Source organism: Aquarana catesbeiana, linkage group LG13, assembly GCF_042186555.1.
Source record: "Aquarana catesbeiana isolate 2022-GZ linkage group LG13, ASM4218655v1, whole genome shotgun sequence".
Taxonomy (NCBI): Eukaryota; Metazoa; Chordata; class Amphibia; order Anura; family Ranidae; genus Aquarana; species Aquarana catesbeiana.
Window position 1 is genome coordinate 5,986,299 of NC_133336.1, and position 23,867 is coordinate 6,010,165.

At 46.6% G+C, this 23,867-nt stretch overlaps 1 protein-coding gene across 1 annotated transcript; it reads right to left on the minus strand.

Annotated features, from left to right (window-relative positions):
* Positions 1-1,320: 1,320 nt before the first annotated feature.
* LOC141117458 (serine protease inhibitor A6-like) lies at positions 1,321-19,977 on the minus strand. Its single transcript, XM_073610337.1, has 5 exons — positions 19,827-19,977; positions 10,744-11,375; positions 7,228-7,498; positions 4,025-4,175; positions 1,321-1,620 (listed from the first exon to the last, which is right to left on the minus strand). The coding sequence occupies exons 2-5, from the start codon at positions 11,360-11,362 to the stop codon at positions 1,432-1,434; spliced, it is 1,230 nt and encodes a 409-aa protein (XP_073466438.1). The 5' UTR covers positions 11,363-11,375; positions 19,827-19,977; the 3' UTR covers positions 1,321-1,431.
* Positions 19,978-23,867: the final 3,890 nt, after the last annotated feature.

A 23,867-nucleotide genomic window follows, 5' to 3' on the forward strand; every position in this document is an offset into this window, starting at 1 on the left:
GGGCTGTATAAAGGCGGACTAGGGCTGTATAAAGGCAGACTGGGGCTGTTTAAGGGCAGGCTAGGGCTGTATAGGGGTGAGTTAGGGCTGTATAGGGTCAGGCTAGGGCTGTACTGTAAAGGGGCAGGCTAGGGCAGTATAGGGATGGACTAGGGCAGTATAGGGACGGACTAGGGCTGTATAGGGATGGACTAGGGCTGTATAGGGTCAGGCTAGTGCTGTATAAGGGGCAGACTAGGGCTGTATAGGGGCGGGCTAGGGCTGTATAGGGGCGGGCTAGGGCTGTATAGGGGCAGGCTAGGGCTGTATAAGGGCAAGCTAGGGCTGTATAGGGGCAGGCTAGGGCTGTATAGGGGAAGGCTAGGGCTGTATAGGGGAAGGCTAGGGCTGTATAGGGGCAGGCTAGGACTGTATAGGGGTGGACTAGGGCTGTATAGGGACGGACTAGAGGGGCAAGCTAGGGCTGCACTGTATAGGGGCAGACTAGGGCTGTATAGGGATGGACTAGGGCTGTATAAGGGTGGACTAGGGCTGTATAGGGGCAGGCTAGGGCTGTATAAGGGGCAGACTAGGGCTGTATAGGGATGGACTAGGGCTGTATAGGGGCGGGCTGTATAGGGGCGGACTATGGCTGTATAGGGGCAGGCTAGGGCTATATAGGGGCAGGCTAGGGCTGTATAAGGGCAAGCTAGGGCTGTATAGGGGAAGGCTAGGGCTGTATAGGGGAAGGCTAGGGCTGTATAGGGGGAGGCTAGGGCTGTATAGGGGCAGACTAGGACTGTATAGGGGAAGGCTAGGGCTGTATAGGGGAAGGCTAGGGCTGTATAGGGGCAGGCTAGGGCTGTATAGGGGCGGACTAGGGCTGTATAGCAACGGACTAGAGGGGCAAGCTAGGGCTGTACTGTATAGGGGCAGACTAGGGCTGTAAAGGGATGGGCTAGGGCTGTATAAGGGTGGACTAGGGCTGTATAGGGGCAGGCTAGAGCTGTACTGTATAGGGGCGGACTAAGGCTGTGTAGTGACAGGCTAGGGCAGTATAGCGATGGGCTACGGCTTTATCGGGGTGGACTAGGGTAGTATAGGGGCAGGCTAGGGCTGTAACGAGGCAGGCTAAACCCCCCCACATTGGAATCCATGCGTTCGGTGCCCTGCATGTAGATCAGGGGGCCGGACGCATGGAAAGGGGAGGGCGGCGCCCATGCGCCCCAATGGATGGGCCGCCACTGCTATCGGGTCATCCTTGAAGCTCACCTGTCACTGGCTTGTGTCTCTCTCATTCGTTAACACAAATGTTATAAAGAGAAAAACACTAAACAGAAATTGTCAGACACATTCGCTTTATTATTAGCCGGGTTACATTTTTGTATAGCAGTTTATATCTGCTTTTTTCACATCCCATCCCTTCTCTTCCCTTCTCTCCCCTCAGGGATTTTACTGAGACGGGTCTATGATCTGGCCGATCCAGAGAATGGTTTTGGCAACTTTGTGGTAGATCATGAAAATGAATGGACGGTCAGCCATGACTATGGGGCTTGGTAGGTCCACGTTTAATTGGACGGCAGTGGCACCCCGCGCCTCTGTTCTTTCCTCGTCAATGCTGAAATAAGACTGGTGGTAAATCTGTCAACACAAAAACAAAATAAAAGAATGAACCTAATGAAAAAGTTAAAAGACTGCAAAATATAAAAAAATATATATTTGAAGAATAAGGTAAGTCCTAGATTTGTATGCAGCAGAGTGGTAATAATAATCATTGGAAAACAAGAACTTAAAGTGATACTAAACCCAGGCTGTGTAATTTACATTCTCCCTTTTCTTTCTGTATGTGGATGACGGCTCTGTAATTATTTTAATTTAAAAATAAATCTAAGTACCTTTTTTCCTAATTGATATACAGCTGTCACATGTAGACATGTGCAGAACGAAAAAAATTGTTTTGTTTCCATTCATTATTTACATAAATTTGTTTAGTTTAATTTGTTTTCAGGAATTCGTTTAGTTTATTCATTTTCGAACCCGGATCGATTCGAAAGGTTTTAGAATCAATTTCGAATAGTTTTCGAATTCAAATTGTTTTCCAATTTCCAAAGAGAATAAAATAGAATAGATTTGTTTTTTCCTCTATTCCATTCCTTTTTTTTCTATTCTATTTTATTCTCTTTGGAAATTGGAAAACGAATCGAATTCAAAAAGTTTTCGAATTCAAAAATTATTTGAAAACAGTTCGAAAACGATTTTTTTGGTTTATTTTAAATTCGGTACTATTCTAAATACGGAAATTTGGATACATCCGGAAAATGAAAACCTGTCCGAATTTGAATTTGGAACGAAATGAACCGCGCATGTCTAGTCACATGACCCGGCTCTCTCCCAGCCTGTCTGCAGGGAAATATAAGCAGGAGGAACTTCTAGTCCTCTGCCGCTGGTCACACGTTGAAAAAAAACAACCATTTCTATGGTCATACAAATATATATTTTTAAAAACAAACCTTTACTATTTTTGGCAATAACATGGTGTGGGCAGATTTCTGCCAGTCACAGACTGTGTCACGCCCCCTCCAGCCTGTGTCTTAGAATGAGTGGGAGGTGAAGACTCCATCAATCAACATGTAATATCCCCCCCATTGTGTTTAGCTTGTTAATGGGCATGGAGGGAGTCGGCTGTCATTTACCACTGTCTATACGCCCACATGTCTGACTCTATAGTCACATGGGCTGCTCAGATGTGATAGGGAGGAAATGCTCAGCATAGAAAGTCGCTGAAAACTGAGCATGTGCAGAACAAAACGTATTATGGACAAGACACCATAGTTATAGCACCACATTCCTTGATGATAGGTATAGTTGCAAATTTGTGGGATTTTTTTAGGTGCGTTTAAGAATGAATCCAGAAAAATTCTATTAAAAGAAGTTAAGATTTATTTTTCCAGCATCAATTTAATCCTCATAAAAACAATACAATACAATACAGTAGACTCATATGATATAGTCCTTATAGGTAAAGGGCATTAAAAGCATAATTACCAACATGTTTCGCCTCAAAACTGGGCTTCCTCAGGGGATACTGTTGGAATTAGAGCCTTCCCGGGTAACGATAAGATATCTCATAGAACTACAATCAATGATGATTCAGGGGTTCAAAAAGATGCCAGGCGACCAACCAGGGACTTTGAGCAGCTGTAGGAGTTGCCACCATGCTCTTCGAAATCCCCAACTGCAGTGGGAGTGGGATCGGGTACCTGTCAAAACTAGGTACTGGCCCCCCTCCCCCACCAAAAAAAAATAAAATAAAAACACATGCCAAATGTGGCAGGGGAGGAGAGGAGGAAGACTTAAGGGGAACTTCCCCTTGCGGCTTCCCAGTCTGTTTCCTACTGCGAATGGCGTGATTCACGCGGCCCCGAATGGCGTGATTCCCGCGGCCCCTCCAGACACAGGTTCCAGAAGGCGACGGGGGAGGGGAATGAGGAGGGCACAAAAAAATGCGGAAGTGACGTACCTCGCCACGGCACCATGGGCCGAAAGTCCAGAAGCAGATATCCGAAAAAAGGTATGAAAAAAAAGGGGGGGTGCTTATGTGCTTATGTCTTCAAAGGAGTTAAATTTTTTCCTGGAACGCTGCTTTAAAGTGAAACTCTAAATCTCTACGTTTGTATTTTCTAGGCCAATAATATCCCTATGTGTAACAGGGTGCTGCTCACTGTTCTCCTTGCTGGAGGAGAAGCTGTACCTGAGAACCTGCGGTGCAAGAATCTCTCTGCTTCTTCTTCATTCATTCTGTGGATCAGTGCTTCCTCCATCACGTTTTTTTTTGCTTTTTTATCATTACCCCATCAGTCATCAGAAAACAAGTCATCAGGAGGGGCTTCTCTGTCATGAGGAAGCCCTGCCTACACCAAGATGGCCGCCTACACAAACACAGTGCAGAACAAGGCACAGCAAGGCCATAATTGGAAAGGAAAAGCTGCAGGGGGAACATGGGAAATACTAGTGATTTGTCTTTAGACAAAAGAAAAATACTTACATTTGAAACGCTCATCTTTTTGTTCATGGACATCCCGGAGAAGTTAGCGTCCGTCTCACTAAACATTTTTCTCATGCCCATAACCGACAGGTCATGCTGGAGATCGATTGGTTGGTTGAAGGATATTTTGGGTATGTAGAGGATCAGAGTACTGTGGAGGAAAATACACATCAGTGTCTGTATTAGCAATACCAACTATCTCAGGTTTTCTCAATCAGGCAAAAAAAGTCTTTGCAAGCTACAACAACCTCTATCCAGGCCGGTGCTCCCGCTAGGCGAACTAGGCAGCTGCCTAAGGCCATAGCTGACCCTTGCTTCACCTTTTCCTCCTCCTCGTCATGTTGCCCAGAGCCACCAGAGAGAGTGTCACGCTGCCCAGCGCCACCAGAGAGAGTCATGCTGCCCAGCGCCACCAGAGACAGAGTCACGCTGCCCAGCGCCACCAGAAAGAGGGCCACACTGGCCAGCACCACCAGAGAGAGAGTTACACTGCCCAGCGCCACCAGAGTGAGAGCCATGCTGCCCAGCGCCACCAGAGAGAGCCACACTGCCCAGCACCACCAGAGAGAGAGTCATGCTGCCCAGCGCCACCAGAGAGAGAGCCATGCTGCCCAACACCACCAGAGAGAGAGCCACACTGCCCAGCACCACCAGAGAGAGAGTCACGCTGCCCAGCGCCACCAGAAAGAAAGCCATGCTGCCCAGCACCACCAGAGAGAGAGTTATGCTGCCCAGCACCACCAGAGTGAGAGCCATGCTGCCCAGTGCCACCAGAGAGAGAGTCACACTGCCCAGCACCACCAGAGAGAGAGTCACGCTGCCCAGCGCCACCAGAAAGAGAGTCATGCTGCCCAGCACCACCAGAGAGAGAGTTACGCTGCCCAGCACCACCAGAGTGAGAGCCATGCTGCCCAGCGCCACCAGAGAGAGAGCCACACTGCCCAGCACCACCAGAGAGAGAGTCACACTGCCCAGCACCATCAGAGAGAGCCATGCTGCCCAGCACCACCAGAGAGTGAGTTACGCTGCCCAGTGCCACCAGAGTGAGAGCCACACTGCCCAGCACCAGCAGAGAGAGAGCCACGCTGCCCAGCGCCACCAAAGACATCCCTTAGACTGGTCACGTGGTCAGTGTGCTCATGTGTGTGTGCTGGCAGCCTCTGCACAATCAGGGGAATAACTCTGGTCATCAGTGTTCCCTTTGTGACTGTGCTTTTCTCATCTTTCATTATCATCAGTTAGAGGCCCACATGGGGGGCACCACTACAGTGCCTTGAAAGTATTCATACCCCTTGAAAATTTCCACATTTTGTCATGTTACTACCAAAAACATAAATGTATTTTATTGGGATTTTATGTGATAAACACAAAGTGGCACATAATTGTGATGTGGAAGGAAAATGATAAATGGTTTTCACATTTCTTTACAAATACATATGTGAAAAGTGTGGGGGGGGGGGGGAGAATTTGTATTCAGCCCCCTTTACTCTGATACCCCTAACTAAAATCTAGTGCAGCCAATTGCCTTTAGAAGTCACCTAATTAGTAAATAGAGTCCACCTGTGTGTAATTGAATCCCAGTATAAATACAGCTGTTCTGTGAAGCACTCAGAGTTTTTTTTAGAGAACCTTAGTGAACAAACAGCATCATGAAGGCCAAGGAACACACCAGACAGGTCAGGGATAAAGTTGTGAAGAAGTATAAAGCAGGGTTAGGTTATAAAAAAATCTCCCAAGCTTTGAACATCTCACGGAGCTCTGTTCAATCCATCATCGGAGAATGGAAAGAGTATGGCACAACTGCAAACCTACCAAGACATGGCCGTCCACCTAAACTGACCGGCCGGGCAAGTAGAACATTCATCGGAGACGAGCCAAGAGGTCCATGGTAACTCTGGAGGAGCTGCAGAGATCCACAGCTCAGGTGGGAGAATCTGTCCACAGGACAACTATTATGCCGCGTACACACGGTCGGACTTTTCGTCTACAAAAGTCAGACGGACGCCGATGGACTAAAGCTGCCGTAAGTCCGCCAAAAGTCTGACAAAAGTCCGTCGAAAGTCTGTCGGACAGGCTGTCGGACTTTTGTAGCCGAAAAGTCCGACCGTGTGTACGCGGCATTAGTCGTGTTCTCCACAAATCTGCCCTTTATGGAAGAGTGACAAGAAGAAAGACATTGCTGAAAGAAAGTCATAAGAAGTCCTGTTTGTAGTTTGTGAGAAGCCATGTGGAGGACACAGCAAACATGTGGAAGAAGGTGCTCTGGTCAGATGAGACCAAAACTCAACTTTTTGGCCTAAAAGCAAAACGCTATGTGTGGGGAAAACTAACACTGCACATCACCCTGAACACACCATCCCCACCATGAAACATGGTGGTGGCAGCATCATGTGGTGGGGATGCTTTTCTTCAGCAGGGACAGGGAAGCTGGTCAGAGTTGATGGGAAAATGGATGGAGATAAATACAGGACAATCTCAGAAGAAAACCTGTTAGAGTCTGCAAAAGAGACTGGGGTGGAGGTTCAACTTCCAGCAGGACAACGACCCGAAACATCCAGCCAGAGCTACAATGGAATGGTTTAGATCAAAGCATATTCATGTGTTAGAATGGCCCAGTCACAGTCCAGACCTAAATCCCATTGAGAATCTGTGGCAAGACTGGAAAATTGCTGTTCACAGACGCTCTCCATCCAATCTGACAGAGCCTGAGATATTTTACAAAGAAGAATGGGCAAAAATGTCCCTCTCTAGATGTGCAAAGCTGGTAGAGACATCCCCAAAAAGACTTGCAGCTGTAATTGTAGAGAAAGGGGGTTCTACAAAGTATTGACTCCGGGGGGCGCCATACAAATGCCCCCCCACGCTTTTCACATACTTATTTGTATCATTTATCATTTTCCTTCCACTTCACAATTATGAGCCACTTTGTTTTGGTCTATCACATAAAATCCCAATAAAATACATTTACGATTTTGGTTGTAACATGAGAAAATGTGGAAACTTTCAAGGGGTATGAATACTTTTTTCAAGGCACTGTACACACTGCTCTGTGCTTAAGGTATAGCCTTTTACCATTCTGTTGGCATCCAATAAATTCTGCATTCATCCAGTAAGCATTAAGTTGCACATGGCTGTTTGAATGATCACGTGGCTAATACGTCTCACAGTGTTTAAACTGAAATTCTGGTTTAAGCAGCTCTCACCTGGATTGCATTAAACGTAAGTATTTCTTTATCATGGGGGCGTTCAGTGAGTTTCGAAAGTGGCGGAGGCCACCCAGTTGCGGTATGAAGAGGAGAAGGGATAGGTCACCAGCATATGGCACTTTCACTATAAAGGTTCCAGTCTTGTGATCTCTGTACGCCTTATACAATCCTGGCCTTTTCAACATCGTCACTACGACTTTTTTCTCCTGGTTCACATTGAAGGTTCCTTTCTCTGTAAGTTTTTTGTCAAATTCTGTATACCATTTACCTGGAGGAAATTAAAAAGATTGCTTTAAAGGTAAACTATCATGGTTTGGGCATTCTATCCCTAGAATCCATAAGGACTGTCGCAGACAGATTTTGCAAAAGCGTTTCTCATAGTTACGTAGTTAGTCAGGTTGAAAAAAGATACAAGTCCATCTAGTTCAACCAATAAAAGGGTAAAAAAAAATTACAATCCTATATACAATCCTATACCCACAGTTGATCAAGAAAAAGGCAAACAACCCCAATAAAGCATGATCCACTTTGCTCCAGCTGGGGAAAAAAATTTCTTCCTGACCCCCCCTCTCATGCATTCTAAAAGTGGTGAAGAATGCGCCAAATTCATATACCTGTCTTGAGTTTGGCGCATGCAAAGCCACTTTTAGAAAGTATGTAAGACACGATTGCAAAATCTGTCTGCCTCAGTTTTCTTTCAGTTATTTTAAATAAGAGGTTATGCTTAATTAGCTCCACCTTCATAAGATACTAACTTTTTGTAGTTTATTTTAACTTTGACGCTTTTTACATTGTGGCACAATAAAGGTAACAGAAACAAGATGCCCCAGGAAGACGTCCATTAGAACGAAACGTACGTCGGGTGGAGCCTTGGCGGTGTGATTTTAAATGCTCGTATTGTCTCCTGTTTGCGAGTAATTTTACTTTGTTTTATAATAAATTGATATCTACAGTACAGATACTCCTCGTTTTAACGACTTACCTGTTTAACGACCGATCAGACCCACCCAAAGACGAGCTGTACACCATTGTACTGTACAGTACAGAATTTACGTTTGTGTTCTGTACTTATGCAAATTAAAACAAACGTTATTGCATTGTGTTTAGACCCTTTTTTTTTTTTTTTCACAATACAGTACAGTATAGTAGTTAAGAATGCTTAAAAATATTGATTACTTGTGGCTCCTAGTTTAAGGACCAATTCGTTTAATGACCAATGCCACGTACACACGAGCGGAATGTTCGACAGAAAAAGTCTGATGGGGAGCTTTTCATCGTATTTTCCGTCAAAAATTCTGACGGACCTAGAAATGGAACATGTTCTAAATATTTCTGACGGAACCAATTCCTATCGGGAAAACTGCTTGTCTGTATGCTGTTCCGACGGACCAAAAACGACGCATGCACTGAAGCAAGTACGAGACGGAAGCTATTGGCGCATTGGCTATTGAACTTCCGTTTTCTAGTCCCGTCGTACGCGTTGTTGTACGTCACCGCGTTCTGGACGGTCGGAATTTGGTGTGACCGTCTGTATGCAAGACAGCTTGAGAGGAATTCCATTGGAAAAACCTTCAGAGCTTATTCGGACAGCAAAACCGGTCGTGTGTACAGGGCACTAGTTGTTGGAAAGGAACCTGGTCGTTAAGTCAGGAGAGCCTGTACTTCACTATGGGATTTATGTTTGGTATGTACTGTTAGTGGTGAGGTCGGTTCTAGTAAATAATTAGAGAGATCATTCCACCTCTATGAGAGCAACCTGAGACATTGTGGGTTGAGAGGCTAAGGCAGCCTTTCGCAACCTTTTGAACACAGAGGAACCCTTGAAATAACTTTCTGGTCTCAGGGAACTCCTGCTAAAAACTAATGATACATTCGTGTGATGGTCAGTGGGGAGAATGCTCCTTACGCTTGTGGTCACTGGGAAGAATTACCTTCTTATAGAATGCTAAAAAGATTTATGGTGTCAATGGAAAGTTATCGGAGAGGCAGAAATTGCTCATTGCTCAAGGAACCCCTAGCAACCTTTCGAGTAACCCAGCAGGGACAGGGAAGCTGGACAGAGTTGATGGGAAGATGGATGGAGCCAAATACAGAGCAATCTTAGAAGAAAACCTGTTAGAGTGTGCAAAAGACTCGAGGCTGGGGCGGAGGTTCACCTTCCAGCAGGACAACCACCCTAAACATACAGCCAGAGCTACAATGGAATAGTTTAGATTAGTGATGGCGAAACCATGGCACCCCAGATGTTTTGGAACTACATTTCCCATGATGCTCAGGCACTCTGCAGTGTAGTTCAGCATCATGGGAAATGTAGTTCCAAAACATCTGGGGTGCCAAGGTTTGCCTTCACTGGTTTGGATCAAAGCATATTCATGTGTTAGAATGGCCCAGTCACAGTCCAGACCTAAATCACATTGAGAATCTGTGGCAAGACTTGAAAATTGCTGTTCACAGACGCTCTTCATCCAATCTGACAGAGCTTGAGATATTTTGCAAAGAAGAATGGGCAGAAATGTCCCTCTCTAGATGTGCAAAGCTGGTAGAGATATCCCCAAAAAGACTTGCAGCTGTAATTGCAGAGAAAGGGGGTTCTACAAAATATTGACTCAGGGGGGCGCCATACAAATGCCACCCCCCACACTTTTCACATATTTATTTCTAAAAAAAAATTGAAAACCATTTATCATTTTCCCTCCACTTCAAAATTATGTGCCTCTTTGTGTTGGTCTATCACAGGGATCTTCAAACTACGGCCCTCCAGCTGTTGCGGAACTACACATCCCAAGAGACATCGTAAAACTCTGACATTCACAGACATGACTAGGCATGATGGGAATTGTAGTTCATGAACAACTGGAGGGCCGTAGTTTGAAGACCCCTGGTCTATCACATAAAATCCCAATAAAATACATTTAAGTTTTTGGTTGTAACATGAGAAAATGTGGGAAATCTCAAGGGGTATGAATACTTTTTCAAGGCATTGTATTGAGTGTTGCTTGCATTTAAACGGTTAATTGCCTTTATTTGGTGTACACATTTGTAGGTTGGCACCGTCTTACTTTATTGAAATACTTTTCCTGTATGGCAGGCTGTGTTTGGATGATGATGCAAACGAAATATACAATGTAATTTGTAAGTTTTAGGCCTAGTGCTGCCCCCTTACCCTGAAAACCTAGGGACTGGCCTACAAGTATCTCACAGTAAATACAGCCCTTCCAGGATAGACTTTTGAGAAAGTTAATTCCCTTGTTGACTTTAGCCACAAATCTTCAGAGGTGGGCAGCTGATGCAAATAAAATAAAGAATAATAAAAAAAATCACAGTAAATTTTTAGGCTTGGCGCTGCCCCCTTACTCTGAAGAACAAGGAACTAGACTGCAAGTGCCTCACGGGAAATACAACCCTTCCAAGACAGACTTAAAAAAGAAAGCCTGATGAATGTTGGGTCTGTAGTTCTCTAACAACTGTTGCTCCAAAATCTACTTTCTGTAGTCAACAGTAAAGTGGACTTACCACGAAAGACTGCATAATCTAGAAGAACCATCAATGTTTTGGAATCCAAGTTTTGGACCACATTCTTTATCTTATGGTCTGTTCTGTCACTCACAATCTTATTGATGATTTTCGCAGCATTCTGAGGGTCACTGAAGCTGATGGAATGAAAGGAGGCATTGTAGTAGTGAGCCACATCCTCTTGGTATTCTTCTGAAATACTTACCGACTGGTCTGTGAAGATCTCATTACCGAGCTTGAATTTCACGTCTTTGGTTTTCTGACTTAACGCTTGAAGAATCTTTCTATTGCCCTGATTCAGCACCTTGTCTTTCGTGGTTTCATCCAGGCCTAAGGTGAGGAAGATTTCATCGCGGGTTGTTCCTCTGGCACCGAGAGCCAGCATGGAGAGAGTTGTGTAAATGCTGATCGGTGAAAGAACTAGATTGGATGGTGGGATGGGTCCGAACCCCTTAAAATGTTGTTGAAAAATCCTCACGGCAAAGTTCATTTGGCATTCAGATACGTCTGACTCTTCTGATTTAGATAGATGGTTGGTGTTGTGGGCTCGGTCCTGTTTGGAGGTATGGGCCGCAAGGACCAGAGAAATGAACAACTGGAGGAGTAGAAGTATCTTCATCTTTCTTTTACACCTGTGTGAAATAAAATAAGGGTTTTAAGGCTTGACTACATATGTGTCAATTATGAAGAATGAAGCAATGTTCATTAACTATAGCATTTATGATGTTTTTATGATGTGTTTTCTTTGTGTTTATAAAGTGTTAAAAAAGCTTCAAGAATGCTTGATAAATGTCCATGAAAGTGTTACTTTTCTAATGGGAAAAGCCTTAAAGGGTTTGTAACCCCAACATTTCATATTCAAGATATGTGGCTGCCAGTGGCGGCCGGTGGAATTTTTTTTTTTTTGGGGGGGGGGGCGGCAAACAGTATACCACCCCCCCCTGGCACTTACCCCATCGCCGCCGGCTTCACCTGCTCATCGGCAGAGGCCTCTCCTTCTCCTGCTCTCCATGGGTCATCGCAGCTAGGGCGGCTTCCTTTTTTTCTCTCCTCCTCCTCGGCAGCCAATCAGTAGTCTTCCCTTTTTGGCCAATCGGAAAATGGGTCTCACACCCGCTTCTGATTGGCTGGATTGAGGATCAGTGTTTCAACAGCGAATGTTTCTTTGCTTTCGCAACACATCTGGGTGGGATCGGGGTGCATTATCTGAGACCGTGGCAGATGGCTGACGCATTTTGAGGGGAGATCCCCTCTTCTTCAGGGCTCTGGGCCTGTGCAGTTACCTGGAATTATAGACAGTGGCAGCCGGTGGTAATTTTTTGGGGGGGGGGGCAGCAAACAGTACTCCACCACCACGGATGGGTGGGTCTGGGGCACTTTCCCAATCTATGGTGGGCAGTGCTTCTCCCGGGCCTCACCGGCGGCTTCCCTTGCTCGGCGACGGCTTTCCCTTCCCTTGCTCTCCACGGGCATCGTGGCGGCTTCCGTTTCCTCCCTCCTCAGCGGCCAATTGGGACTCTTCTCTTTTCAGCCAATCGGAAAATGGGTCTTAGACCTGCTTCTGATTGGCCAGATTGAGGATCAGTGTTTTAATAATGAATATTCAATCACTGTTGTAACACCTGGGTGGGCTCCTGGTGCAATACTCTGCGCCACAAGCCCACCCTATTTTGAAGCCTATTAGATGGCTCTAATCAAGTGCTACAAGAAAACACCCCCGCCGCTGTAATTCAGGAGCCCGGCGTCCTAAAAGGGGCCGGACACATGGATTGGGGGTGGTGGTGTCCTGTCAAAATAGCGGCCGTGGATAGAGGGGGGGCGGCACTCCGGCACCCCTAATGGATGGGCTGCCACTGATCATACAGATCCCGATCAACATCCACCACCATCACATCACCTTTGAGCGCAGGAGATTTTGTTTTCTCGGTACAGTTATGTCTCTTTGCCTGTGCGGGCCAAACGTCCGCAGTACATTTTGGGCAGGCTGTCTGGAATTGGTTAAAAACAGAGGGGTTTGCCCACATTTGCAAATATATGAGTAAGCCGAAGTGCCCGGGACAAAGGGACCTCTTTATATACCACTGTTCTAACTCTATGATTTTCAGAGCCTCCATAGTAGGAGCACATCTATCAATGAATAGGTTAAGGGCAGGTGTGACTGGAAGAAGCCCACCCCTCCTTAATGGCACAGGAACGCACGTGATGCCCACAGCATTAGCACTGTGGTAGCGAAGGCACCCAGTGCTTCCCTGCACCCAATTCAACCAACTGTACAAAGAAATGGCAACCCCCCCCCCCCACATTGTGCTAATTTCTGCTTCCAAGAAATGGTAAAAACAAATTGTTCATATACAATATTTCGTAACTGCCTGACAAAAAAATGAAATCACTTTTTTAATTATTTTAGTTTTTTTTGTGATAAACATATTAGATAAACAAAGAAACAAAATATATACAAAAACACTATACATTCCATTTTACTATTGGACACGAGAAAACTCACAGAGCTGATCAACCAAAGATGGAGTAAAGCTAATCGGAGAACAGTTGTCCACAGCGTAGGTTCTTCTCAATTGTGGCGCAAGTATTCCAAGGGGCCTGTCTTAAGGGGGGTCTGTGTCTACTGACCTAAGGGGGTACCTCTGTTGGTTTTAAGGGGGGAATGTCTGATGGCTTATGGGCTGTAGTCTACGTTTTACAGCAAATTCATCGTAAATAGATGGAGGTTTTAGTAACTAATTTGTTGCCAGTGAAAGAGATAAAGGTAAGTATTTAAGTTCTGTAAAAAAAACATAATGGATTGTTCGGCAAAACTTTACACACCATTGGAGAATCCCACTAATCAATATAAATACGGCACGAGAGATTGGAGATAGGACTGAATTGGACATGTCAATTTTAATTTAGGTTTAACTTATTTTGGTAAGTTGAATACTGCTTGTACCTCGAAGAAGAGGGAACGCCCCAAAAGTAGAGATGGGCGGGGCGAACACCCCCCACCCAGAACTCCCGAACGGGGAAAAGTTCTGAGCAGAATGACAAACCCAATGGAAGTCTTTGGGAACCGAACAGGAAAAATGAAAAGTGCCCATTTTGAAGGCTTATATGCAAGTAATTGGCCTTAAAAAGGGTATGGGGGTCTGGGTACTGCCCTGGAGGACATGTATCAATGCAAATTTTTTTTGAAAACAATAATTTTTCAGAAGCAGTGATGCTTACAGTGCAACAATAAAATCAAATAATTCTTTAAATGTAGTTCCTGGGGGTCCCCTTAGTCAGCCTGTAAAGTAGCGCATCTATAGCATGTATAGAACATGCTGCAGCAAAATTACATTTCTAAAGTAAAAAAGAAACGAGTTACATCACATTTAAAATTGACTCGCAGTTACAATTGTCGGCACCCAGCTATTAAAAAAAATTATAGAAAAAGAAACGGTGTGGGGTCACCCTCCAGTACTAGACCCTTCGGTCATGTACTGTACTCATCCACACAACCCTAGCCGGTGGTTCTGGGGGTCTATGGGCGGGGGGGTTTATCAGAATCTGGAAGCTCACCTTTAGTAAGGGGGCCCCCAGATCCCCGCCCTCCCACGTGAATGAGTATGGGGTGAATATTGAGTTGGCCCACCCTTTGCAGCTATAACAGCTTCAACTCTTCTGGGAAGGCCGTCCACAAGGTTTAGGAGTGTGTCTATGGGAATGTTTGACCATTCTTCCAGAAGCACATTTGTGAGGTCAGGCACTGATGTTGGACGAGAAGGCCTAGCTTGCAGTCTTCTCTCTAAATCATCCCAAAGGTGTTCTATCGGGTTGAGGTCACGACTCTGTACAGGCCAGTCAAGTTCCTCCACCCCAAGCTCTCTCATTCATGTCTTTATGTACTTTTCTTTGTGCACTGGTCCAAATCATTTGGTGGAGGGGGGATTATGGTGTGGGGGGGGGAGGGGATTATGGTGCGGGGTTGTTTTTCAGGGGTTGGCCCCTTTAGTTCCAGTGAAGGGAACTCTTAAGGCGTCAGCATACCAAGACATTTTGGACAATTTCATGCTCCCAACTTTGTGGGAACAGTTTGGGGATGACCCCTTCCTGGTCCAACATGACTGCGCAACAAATGCACAAAGCAAGGTCCATAAAGACATGGATGAGTGAGATTTGGGTAGAGGAAATTGACTGGCCTGCACAGAGTCCTGAACTCAACCCGACAGAACACCTTTGGAATGAATTAGAGCGGAGACTGCGAGCCAGGCCTTTTCGTCCAACATCAGTGCCTGACCTCACAAATGCTCTTCTGGAAGAATGGTCAAACATTCCCATAGACACACTCCTAAACCTTGTGGACGGTCTTCCCAGAAGAGTTGAAGCTGTTATAGGTGCAAAGGGTGGGCCAACTCAATACTGAACCCTATGGACTAAGACTGGGATGTCATTACAGTTCATGTGTGTGTAAAGGCAGGCGTCCCAATACTTTTGACTATCTATCTGTCTATCTATCTATCTATCTATCTATCTATCTATCTATCTATCTATCTATCTATCTATCTATCTATCTATCTATCTATCTATCTATCTATCTATCTATCAAAATAAAAAAAGAATAAAATAAAGTATAACGTACCGTTAGAAGTGCTCTCACTCACTTGTCCTCTGCAAGGCACAAATCTCTGGAATTCTGACTCTTATATCGCCCATAAAAAAAGTTTCCTAATCAGATACACTGTGAGGTCATAACGCCCCGACCCAACAAACATGACCGAAACTCTGGACAGTGTCAAACATTGTAAAACAAAGTGGTATGATTGTCTCTTTGTGTTTAACTGTGAGGGTGTCAGTTTGCTGTATATAGAACCTGTCATGAGATAGAGATGACCCCCTCCCCCCCCCTCCATCTTTGTCTCACGACAGGTTCACAGCAAATTCTTCCCTACAAATAAGAGTTTTCTTAGGATGAGTAGACTGATGAGCACCTGGGGTCCTCCATGAACTGATGAGTGTTCACCATCCCCTTACTTGAATGAAGAATACCTGACTTCTCTCCCCACCATTGATGACCACCTATGAATCCCCCCCACTAATAATGACCGCCTGGTATATAGGGATGATGAGCTTGATGTTCGAGTTCGGCCTGAACATCGGGTGTTCGCCCGTTTGCAGAACAGTGAACATTATGGGGCGTTCGCGGCAAATTTGAGTGCCGCAGAACACCCCATAATGCACTGCGAGATCGCAGTGCATGGCTATACAGTATGATGTTTGGCCAAAGCATTCACCTGACCTGCATGCTTTGGCCAATCCCAGTGCCCTCTGCTAAAAGAGCCATAATTGGCCAAAGGCAGGGTGCCTTTGGCCAATCATGGCTCAGGGGGACTAAATCCACGCCCCACACTATATAAGGCTGCCTGCACGGCGGCCCTGTGTAGTGTTGTTGGTGTGGACGGAGAGATAGCTTGAGTTACATTAGGCAGATTATTCAGTTAGTGGCAGTGTATTTGATATTACTCTATATTCAATCAGTGCAGGCAGTGTATTAACCACTTGTCGCCCGCCATATAGCAGAATGATGGCGGCAAAGTGGTTTCATTATCCTGACCGGACGTCATATGATGTGATCAGGATAATGAGCCGCTGCACGCCCCCGGGGAGCGCGCATCGTGGCGATCGTTGTTGCGGTGTGTCAGTCTGACACCCCGCAACTCCGATCTAGGTAAAGAGTCTCTGACGGAGACTCTTTACCATGTGATCAGCCGTGATCAATCACGGCTGATCACGATGTCAATTGGAAGAGCCGGTGATCGGCTTTTCCTCACTCGCGTCTGACAGACGCGAGTAGAGGAGAGCCGATCGGCTGCTCTCCTGACAGGGGGGGTCTGTGCTGATTGTTTATCAGCACAACCCCCCCCTTGGATCCCGCCCAGGACCACCAGGGAAGCCGCCCAGGACCACCAGGATGGCCACCACACTGGACCACAGGGAAATACCAATATGTGCCCAGGCAGCTACCAATCAGTGCCCACTCCAATGCCTACCACTGCCAGGACCACCAGGGATGCCCATCAGTGCCACGTATCAGTGCCCAGCAGTGCCGCCTATCAGTGCCACCCTATCAGTGCCCAGCAGTGCCGCCTTTCAGTGCCCAATTAGTGTCACCTATCAGTGCCCATCAGTGCCAACCAGTGCCACCCAGTGCCACCCATGAGTGCCCATCAGTGCCACCTATCAATGCCCATCAGTGGTGCATATCAGTGCCACCCATCAGTGCAGCCTACCAGTGCCCATCGTCAGTGCCCGCTCATTGGTGCCACCTCATCGGTGCCGCCGTATCAGTGCCTGTCAGTGCCGCCTTATCAGTGCCCATCAGTGAAAGAGAAAACTTACTTATTTACAAATTTTTTTAACAGAAGCAAAAGCAAAACTTTTATTTTTTTCAAAATTTTCATTCTTTTTTTATTTGTTTAGCAAAAAAAAAAAACGCAGAGGTGATCAAATACCATCAAAAGAAATCTCTATTTGTGGGAACAAAATGATAAAAATTTAGTTTGGGTACAGTGTAGCATGACCGCGTAATTGTCATTCAAACTGCGACAGCACTGAAAGCTGAAAATTGGTCTGGGCAGGAAGGTGTATAAGTGCCCTGTATTGAAGGGGTTAATATATATACCCTGTTTCCCCGAAAATAAGACCTAGTGTGATTGTCGGTGATGGCTGCAATATAAGCCATCACCGACAATCACGCTAGGTCTTATTTTCGGGGAAACAGGGTATATATATATATATATATATATATATATATATATATCATCAAAAAGACATCAATAAGACATCATGATATTAGGCATACATGATATAAACGTTTTCGGGCTATTATAGACCGCGCCCTTCCTCAGAAAATCATGACTACCAAATGATCATACATATGGTAATATATATAGTCCACTAACAATCAATTAATGATTTAACCAATTAAAGTGAACAAACAATTTATCTGGAATCAATCAGACCATAAAAATAAAACTATCTGAAAATGTCATCAAATTTAAATATAAATTTTCTGTGGTTTTGGAATCAAACGGAATGGAAAGAAAGAATTTACACCTTGTAGGATGTAATAATCAGAGATTCTAAAAATAAATTGAATAAAGATAAGTAAATAAAATGTAAATAATAAAGCAATGATAGTACTATAAGGCCCCTTTCACAATGGGGCGGTGGGGGCGTCGGCGGTACAACAGCGCTATTTTTAGCGCTGCTGTACTGTCGTTCTTGCAGCTGTATTCGGCCGCTAGCGGTGCGGTTTTACCCCCCGCTGGCGGCCGAAAAAGGGTTCAATTCCTTTGTACAGCGCGGCTATAGCCGCGGTATTGCCGCGGTATAGCCGTGCTGTCCCATTGATTTCAATGGGCAGGAACGGGGAAGGAGCGGCGAATACACCGCTCCTTCCCCGCTCCAAAGAAGCAGTTTGCAGGACTTTTTTCACCGTCCTGTCAGCGCACCGCTTCAGTGTGAAAGCCCTCGGGCTTTCACACTGAACCAACAGCGGAGGCTGTTTAGGGGCGGTTTGCAGGCGGTATTTTTAGCGCAACACCGCCTGCAAACCGCCCCAGTGTGAAAGGGGTCTAACAGCCATCACTGTACCATCATCAGTGTGTGCCGGTATGTCTGTGCAACCCCCACACACAACATCTGTATAGGATCTGTATAGGACCCCTATAGGACCTCTATAGGATCTGTATAGGATCTGTATAGGACCTCTATAGGATCTGTATAGGATCTGTATAGGACCTCTATAGGATCTGTATAGGATCTGTATAGGACCTCTATAGGATCTGTGTAGGATCTGTATAGGATCTGTATAGGATCTGTATAGAACCTCTATAGGATCTGTATAGGATCTTTATAGGATCTGTATAGGATCTGTAAAGGGGCTTTATAGGATCTGTATAGGATCTGTATAGGATCTGTATAGGACCTCTATAGGATCTGTATCGGATCTGTATAGGACCTCTATAGGATCTGTATAGGGTCTGTATAGGATCTGTATAGGACCTCTATAGGATCTGTATAGGATCTGTATAGGATCTGTATAGGACCTCTATAGGATCTGTATAGGATCTGTATAGGACCTCTATAGGATCTGTATAGGATCTGTATAGGACCTCTATAGGATCTGTATAGGATCTGTATAGGATCTGTATAGGACCTCTATAGGATCTGTATAGGATCTGTATAGGACCTCTATAGGATCTGTATAGGATCGCACACACACAACCAGCATCACACCGAAGAGCAAACAATCTAAAATGTATAAATAAATATAATAATCTCTCCAGGGACAATTCATTAACTGACCTGCAAATATTCAAAGAAATAAATATAAATGAAAAAACAGAGTTTAGCTCTCCATAACCAATTCATTAACCAACTTAACAATATTCAAAGAAATAAATATGAATCAAAATCAGAGTTTAACCCCTTCGGCTGGAGAGTGTCCAGCTGATGAATCCAGCTAACTTCTCTCTTCCTTAGAGCCATTTCCCTATCGCTCCCCCCCCCCCCCGACGTCTATTGATAGTAATGCCATCTATCACCATAAATCTTAATTGTGACACTGTGGGGTTTATTTACTAAAGCTGCAGAGTGCAAAACCTGGTGCAGCTCCGCATAGAAACCAATCAGCTTCCAGGTTTTCTTGGCAAAGCCTAATTGAAGAAGCTGAAGTCAGAAGCTGATTGGCTGCCATGCACAGCTGCACCAGATTCTGGACGCTCCAGTTTTAGTAAATCTCCCCCTGTGTGTCCCTGTTCTACAAAGTGTCTAGCTAAAGGAGGCTTGACAAGTTTGTCCCTAATTGAGTATTTATGGCGGGCTATGCGGTCCTTAACCTTTTGTGTGGTCTCCCCCCCACATAAAGGAGACCACAGGGAGATTTGATAATGTACACCACATAGGACGATTGGCAAGTATAGTGATCTCCGATCGGAATGTCGTAGCCCTTAAAGTGGGGTTCCACCCAAAAAACAAAACTACCTGTAAAAATTCTAAAAAAAAAAACAAAAAAACATTTGGATATTTTTTTTTTTTTCACTTACCTCTAAATGCCTGTTGCTAGGTGGTCCCTCGTAGTCTGCCTGTCCCTTAGCCTGGGCTGGTGACATCACTTCCTCCTCGGCACAGGAAGGGCTCCGCTCTGCTCCCTCCCTCCTGTCAATCATCTGGGACCCATTACAGGTCCCAGGTGATTGAGCGGCCAATCACGGCGCACGGCGCCGCTCGCGCATGCGCAGTGGGTGCCAGGCTGTGAAGCCACAGCCCGGCGCCCACAGTTGAAATGCCGGTGCTGACGAGCGGAGGGGGGAGACGAGCGGGGCTTCGATCCCCCGCATCGCTGGACCCAGGGACAGGTAAGTGTCCAATTAAAAGTCAGCAGCTGCAGTATTTGTAGCTGCTGACTTTTAATTTTTTTTTTTTTGACGGCCCCCCTGGGTGGAAGTCCTCTTTAAGAGGGTGAGAAAAACTTTTTTTTTCCTTTTGTCATGCTTGAGCATTGGATGCAGCTCAGACATGGGAATGAACCTGTATTCTTTGGACCTAGAAAGGTTCCCCGGGGGGCTTATCATTACATATTGATCAGATTTCACTCATTTATCACGAATCGTTCTACCTCGTCGGTATGATGGCAATGGGGGATTATTGAACTCAGGAATCGAGGGGTCAGCATTTTGTAACATGGACCAATGTTTCCTAATAATGTTATTGATCTTGTGTGAGAACGCATGGAATTGAGAGGTGAACGGCGTTCTGCGACCTGAGCTATTAATAGGTAAAGTATCATTATTAATATTGACACGTTCAGAATGAACTACATCTGCTGGATAACCTCGCTCTCGCAGCTTGTCTTCCATCTCATTTAATCTGATATTACAGGTGTCAGTTTCACTGATAATTCTAGTTACACATTTTAATTGGCTACAGGCAGGGCCAGACTTACCATTGGGCTTGACTGGGCTCAAGCCCATGGGCCCCGCCCAATAGAGAGCCCCGCCCATTAACCACTTTGCGCCTGCGCTATAGCTTAAAGACGGCTACAGGGCATCCCTGGACATCCTCCTGTTTACTTCCCCTCTGCGCGCCGCCGCGGGCACGCATCGGGAAAGTTCTGTGTTGGTCGTGTCCCTTGGACACAGCCAATCACAGATCGTGCTAAATGGCCAACCACAGCCGCCCTTTAGCACTCGATCGGAGTGTCCAATGAGAGGTAATCTCTTATGTAAACATATGAGATCATCTCTCATCTCCGGCTCTCCCTCCTCACACAGAGACCGTGTGTGAGAAAGGAGAGCTTCCGTGCTGCAGCGTGAGTGAACACTCACACTAGTTACAGTTACACTACACATCATAGTGCCATCTGTCCCCAGTGCCACCTATCAGTGCCAAATGTCCCCATCGCCATCTGTCCCCAGTGCCATCTGTCCCCAGTGCCACCTATCAGTGCCACCTGTCCCCAGTGCCACCTATCAGTGCCAAATGTCCCCATCGCCATCTGTCCCCAGTGCCATCTGTCCCCAGTGCCACCTATCAGTGCCACCTGTCCCCAGTGCCACCTGTCCCCAGTGCCACCTATCAGTGCCAAATGTCCCCATCGCCATCTTTCCCCAGTGCCATTTGTCCCCAGTGCCACCTATCAGTGCCACCTGTCCTCAGTGCCACCTGTCCCCAGTGCCACCTGTCAGTGTCACGTGTCATCAGTGCCATCTGTCCTCAGTGTCACGTGCCATCTGTTATCAGTGTCATGTATTAGTGCCTTGTGTTATCAGTGCCACGTATTAGTGCCATCTGTCATCAGTGCCACATATTAGTGCCATCTGTCATCAGTGCCACGTGTCATCAGTGCCACATATTAGTGTCACCTGTCATCAGTGTCACATGTCATCAGCGCCACGTGTCATCAGTGCCAAGTATTAGTGCCATCTGTCATCAGTGTCACGTGTCATCAGTGCCATGTATTAGTGCCATCTGTCATCAGTGCCACATATTAGTGCCATCTGTCATCAGTGCCACGTGTCATCAGTGCCACGCATTAGTATTTATAGAAGGTAGGGCCCGAAAGTGACTCAAGCCCAGGGGTCCTCAGCACCCTAAGTCCTGCCCTGGGTACGGGGGATTGATTTAAAAACCCCCGAGGGATGAAAAGTAGAAAATAATAACAATTGATAGGTCGCTAACTATATGTCCGTCCTTAATTGATAAAAGCGTGTCCAAGAATGGGACTGCATCGGTGTTACTCATGTTAAATGTTAACCCAGGAACTAATGAATTCAAATAGCAATTAAACAAAAATAATGAGTGTAAATCACCTGTCCATATAGCAAAAGCATCATCAATGAACCTGTAGCATGCTGTACAGTGCTCATTGAATAATGTACAAGGAAAGATGAAAGCTTGCTCAATCATGTCCATAAATGCATTAGCATAAGGTGGCGCTCCATTACTGCCCATCGCTGCTCCGGCCAATTGTAAATAATAAATATCCTTAATTCCTCTAATACAATGGCTAATAATTCAAGGAGAAACTAAATCTGAGCAGAAGTGTATTTTTTGTAGAATTAATCAGTAAACGCTTACAGGCTTCCATTCCTAGACTATGTGGAATCAGTGCTGTGTCTTAGCCTAGGCTGACAAGGCCCAGGCCTAGGGTGGAACTTTGTGGGGGGCGGCTAAAGGCCGCCCCCACCCCGCATGGACAAAAGCCCCCCACCTCCTTCCGGCTCCCGTCTCCTGCACAAAAACAGTCCCCTTCGGCTGTCTCGGCTGTGCTCAGGAGGGGTGCAGTCTCCGTTCGGCTGGGTTTGAGCAGAGGTGCACCTCGGCTGTGCTTGGCCGGGGGGGGGGTCCCTGCTCAGGAGGGGGCAGACTCTGCTTACCTCGGCTGTGCTTGGGAGGGGGCAGGCTCATCTCGGCTGTGCTCGGGAGGGGACGGGCTCGTCTCACTTCGGCTGCACTCAGGAGGGGGCGGGCTTGTCTCACCTCGGCTGCGCTCGGGAGGGGGCGGGCTCATCTCACCTCGGCTGCACTCAGGAGGGGGTGGACTCGGCTCACTTCGGCTGCGCTCAGGAGGGGGCGGGCCCGGCTCACTTTGGCTGCGCTCAGGAGGGGGCGGCCTTGGCTCACCTCGGCTGCACTCGGGAGGGGGTGGGCTCATCTCACCTCGGCTGCGCTCAGGAGGGGGCGGGCTCGTCTTACTTTGGCTGCGCTCAGGAGGGGGCGGGCTCGTCTCACCTCGGCTGTGCTCGGGAGGGGGCGGGCTCGTCTCACTTTGGCTGCGCTCAGGAGGGGGCGGGCTCGTCTCACCTCGGCTGCGCTCGGGAGGGGGCGGGCTCGTCTCACCTCGGCTGCGCTCAGGAGGGGGCGGGCTTGTCTCACCGCGGCTGCGCTCGGGAGGGGGCGGGCTCGTCTCACCTCGGCTGCGCTCGGGAGGGGGCGGGCTCGTCTCACCTCAGCTGCGCTCAGGAGGGGGCGGGCTCGTCTCACCTCGGCTGCACTCGGGAGGGGGTGGGCTCGTCTCACCTCGGCTGCGCTCGGGAGGGGGCGGGCTCGTCTCACTTTGGCTGCACTCGGGAGGGGGCGGGCTCGGCTCTATGTGAACTGGCGAGGACGGTCACAGGGATGTAATGGTAACTGGCCCATTATTATTACTATTAGAAGAAGCACAATGATTATGTCACAGAAGATGTTGTAACTTATCTTGCTTGTCATGTTTTAGAACTTTTTAGAAGCTTTTCCCCCACTGTGATTACAGTGAATGAATGGCTGGAGACTTTTCTATTCACTCTGATGACCATGGGGAGACATGTCCGCACTCTCTGACCATCTCCTTTATTGTTTCCGCCCTCTCTGACCATCTCCTTTATTATGGCTGCAGTGTCTGACCATCTCCTTTATTATGGCTGCAGTCTCTGACCCTCTCCTTTATCATGCCTACAGTCTCTGACCTTCTTCTTTATCATGCCCACACTCTCTGACCCTCTCCTCTATGTTGTCTGCAGTCTCTGACCATCTCCTTTATTATTTCCGCACTCTCTAACCATCTCCTTTATTATGTCTTCAGTCTCTGACCATCTCCTTTATCATGC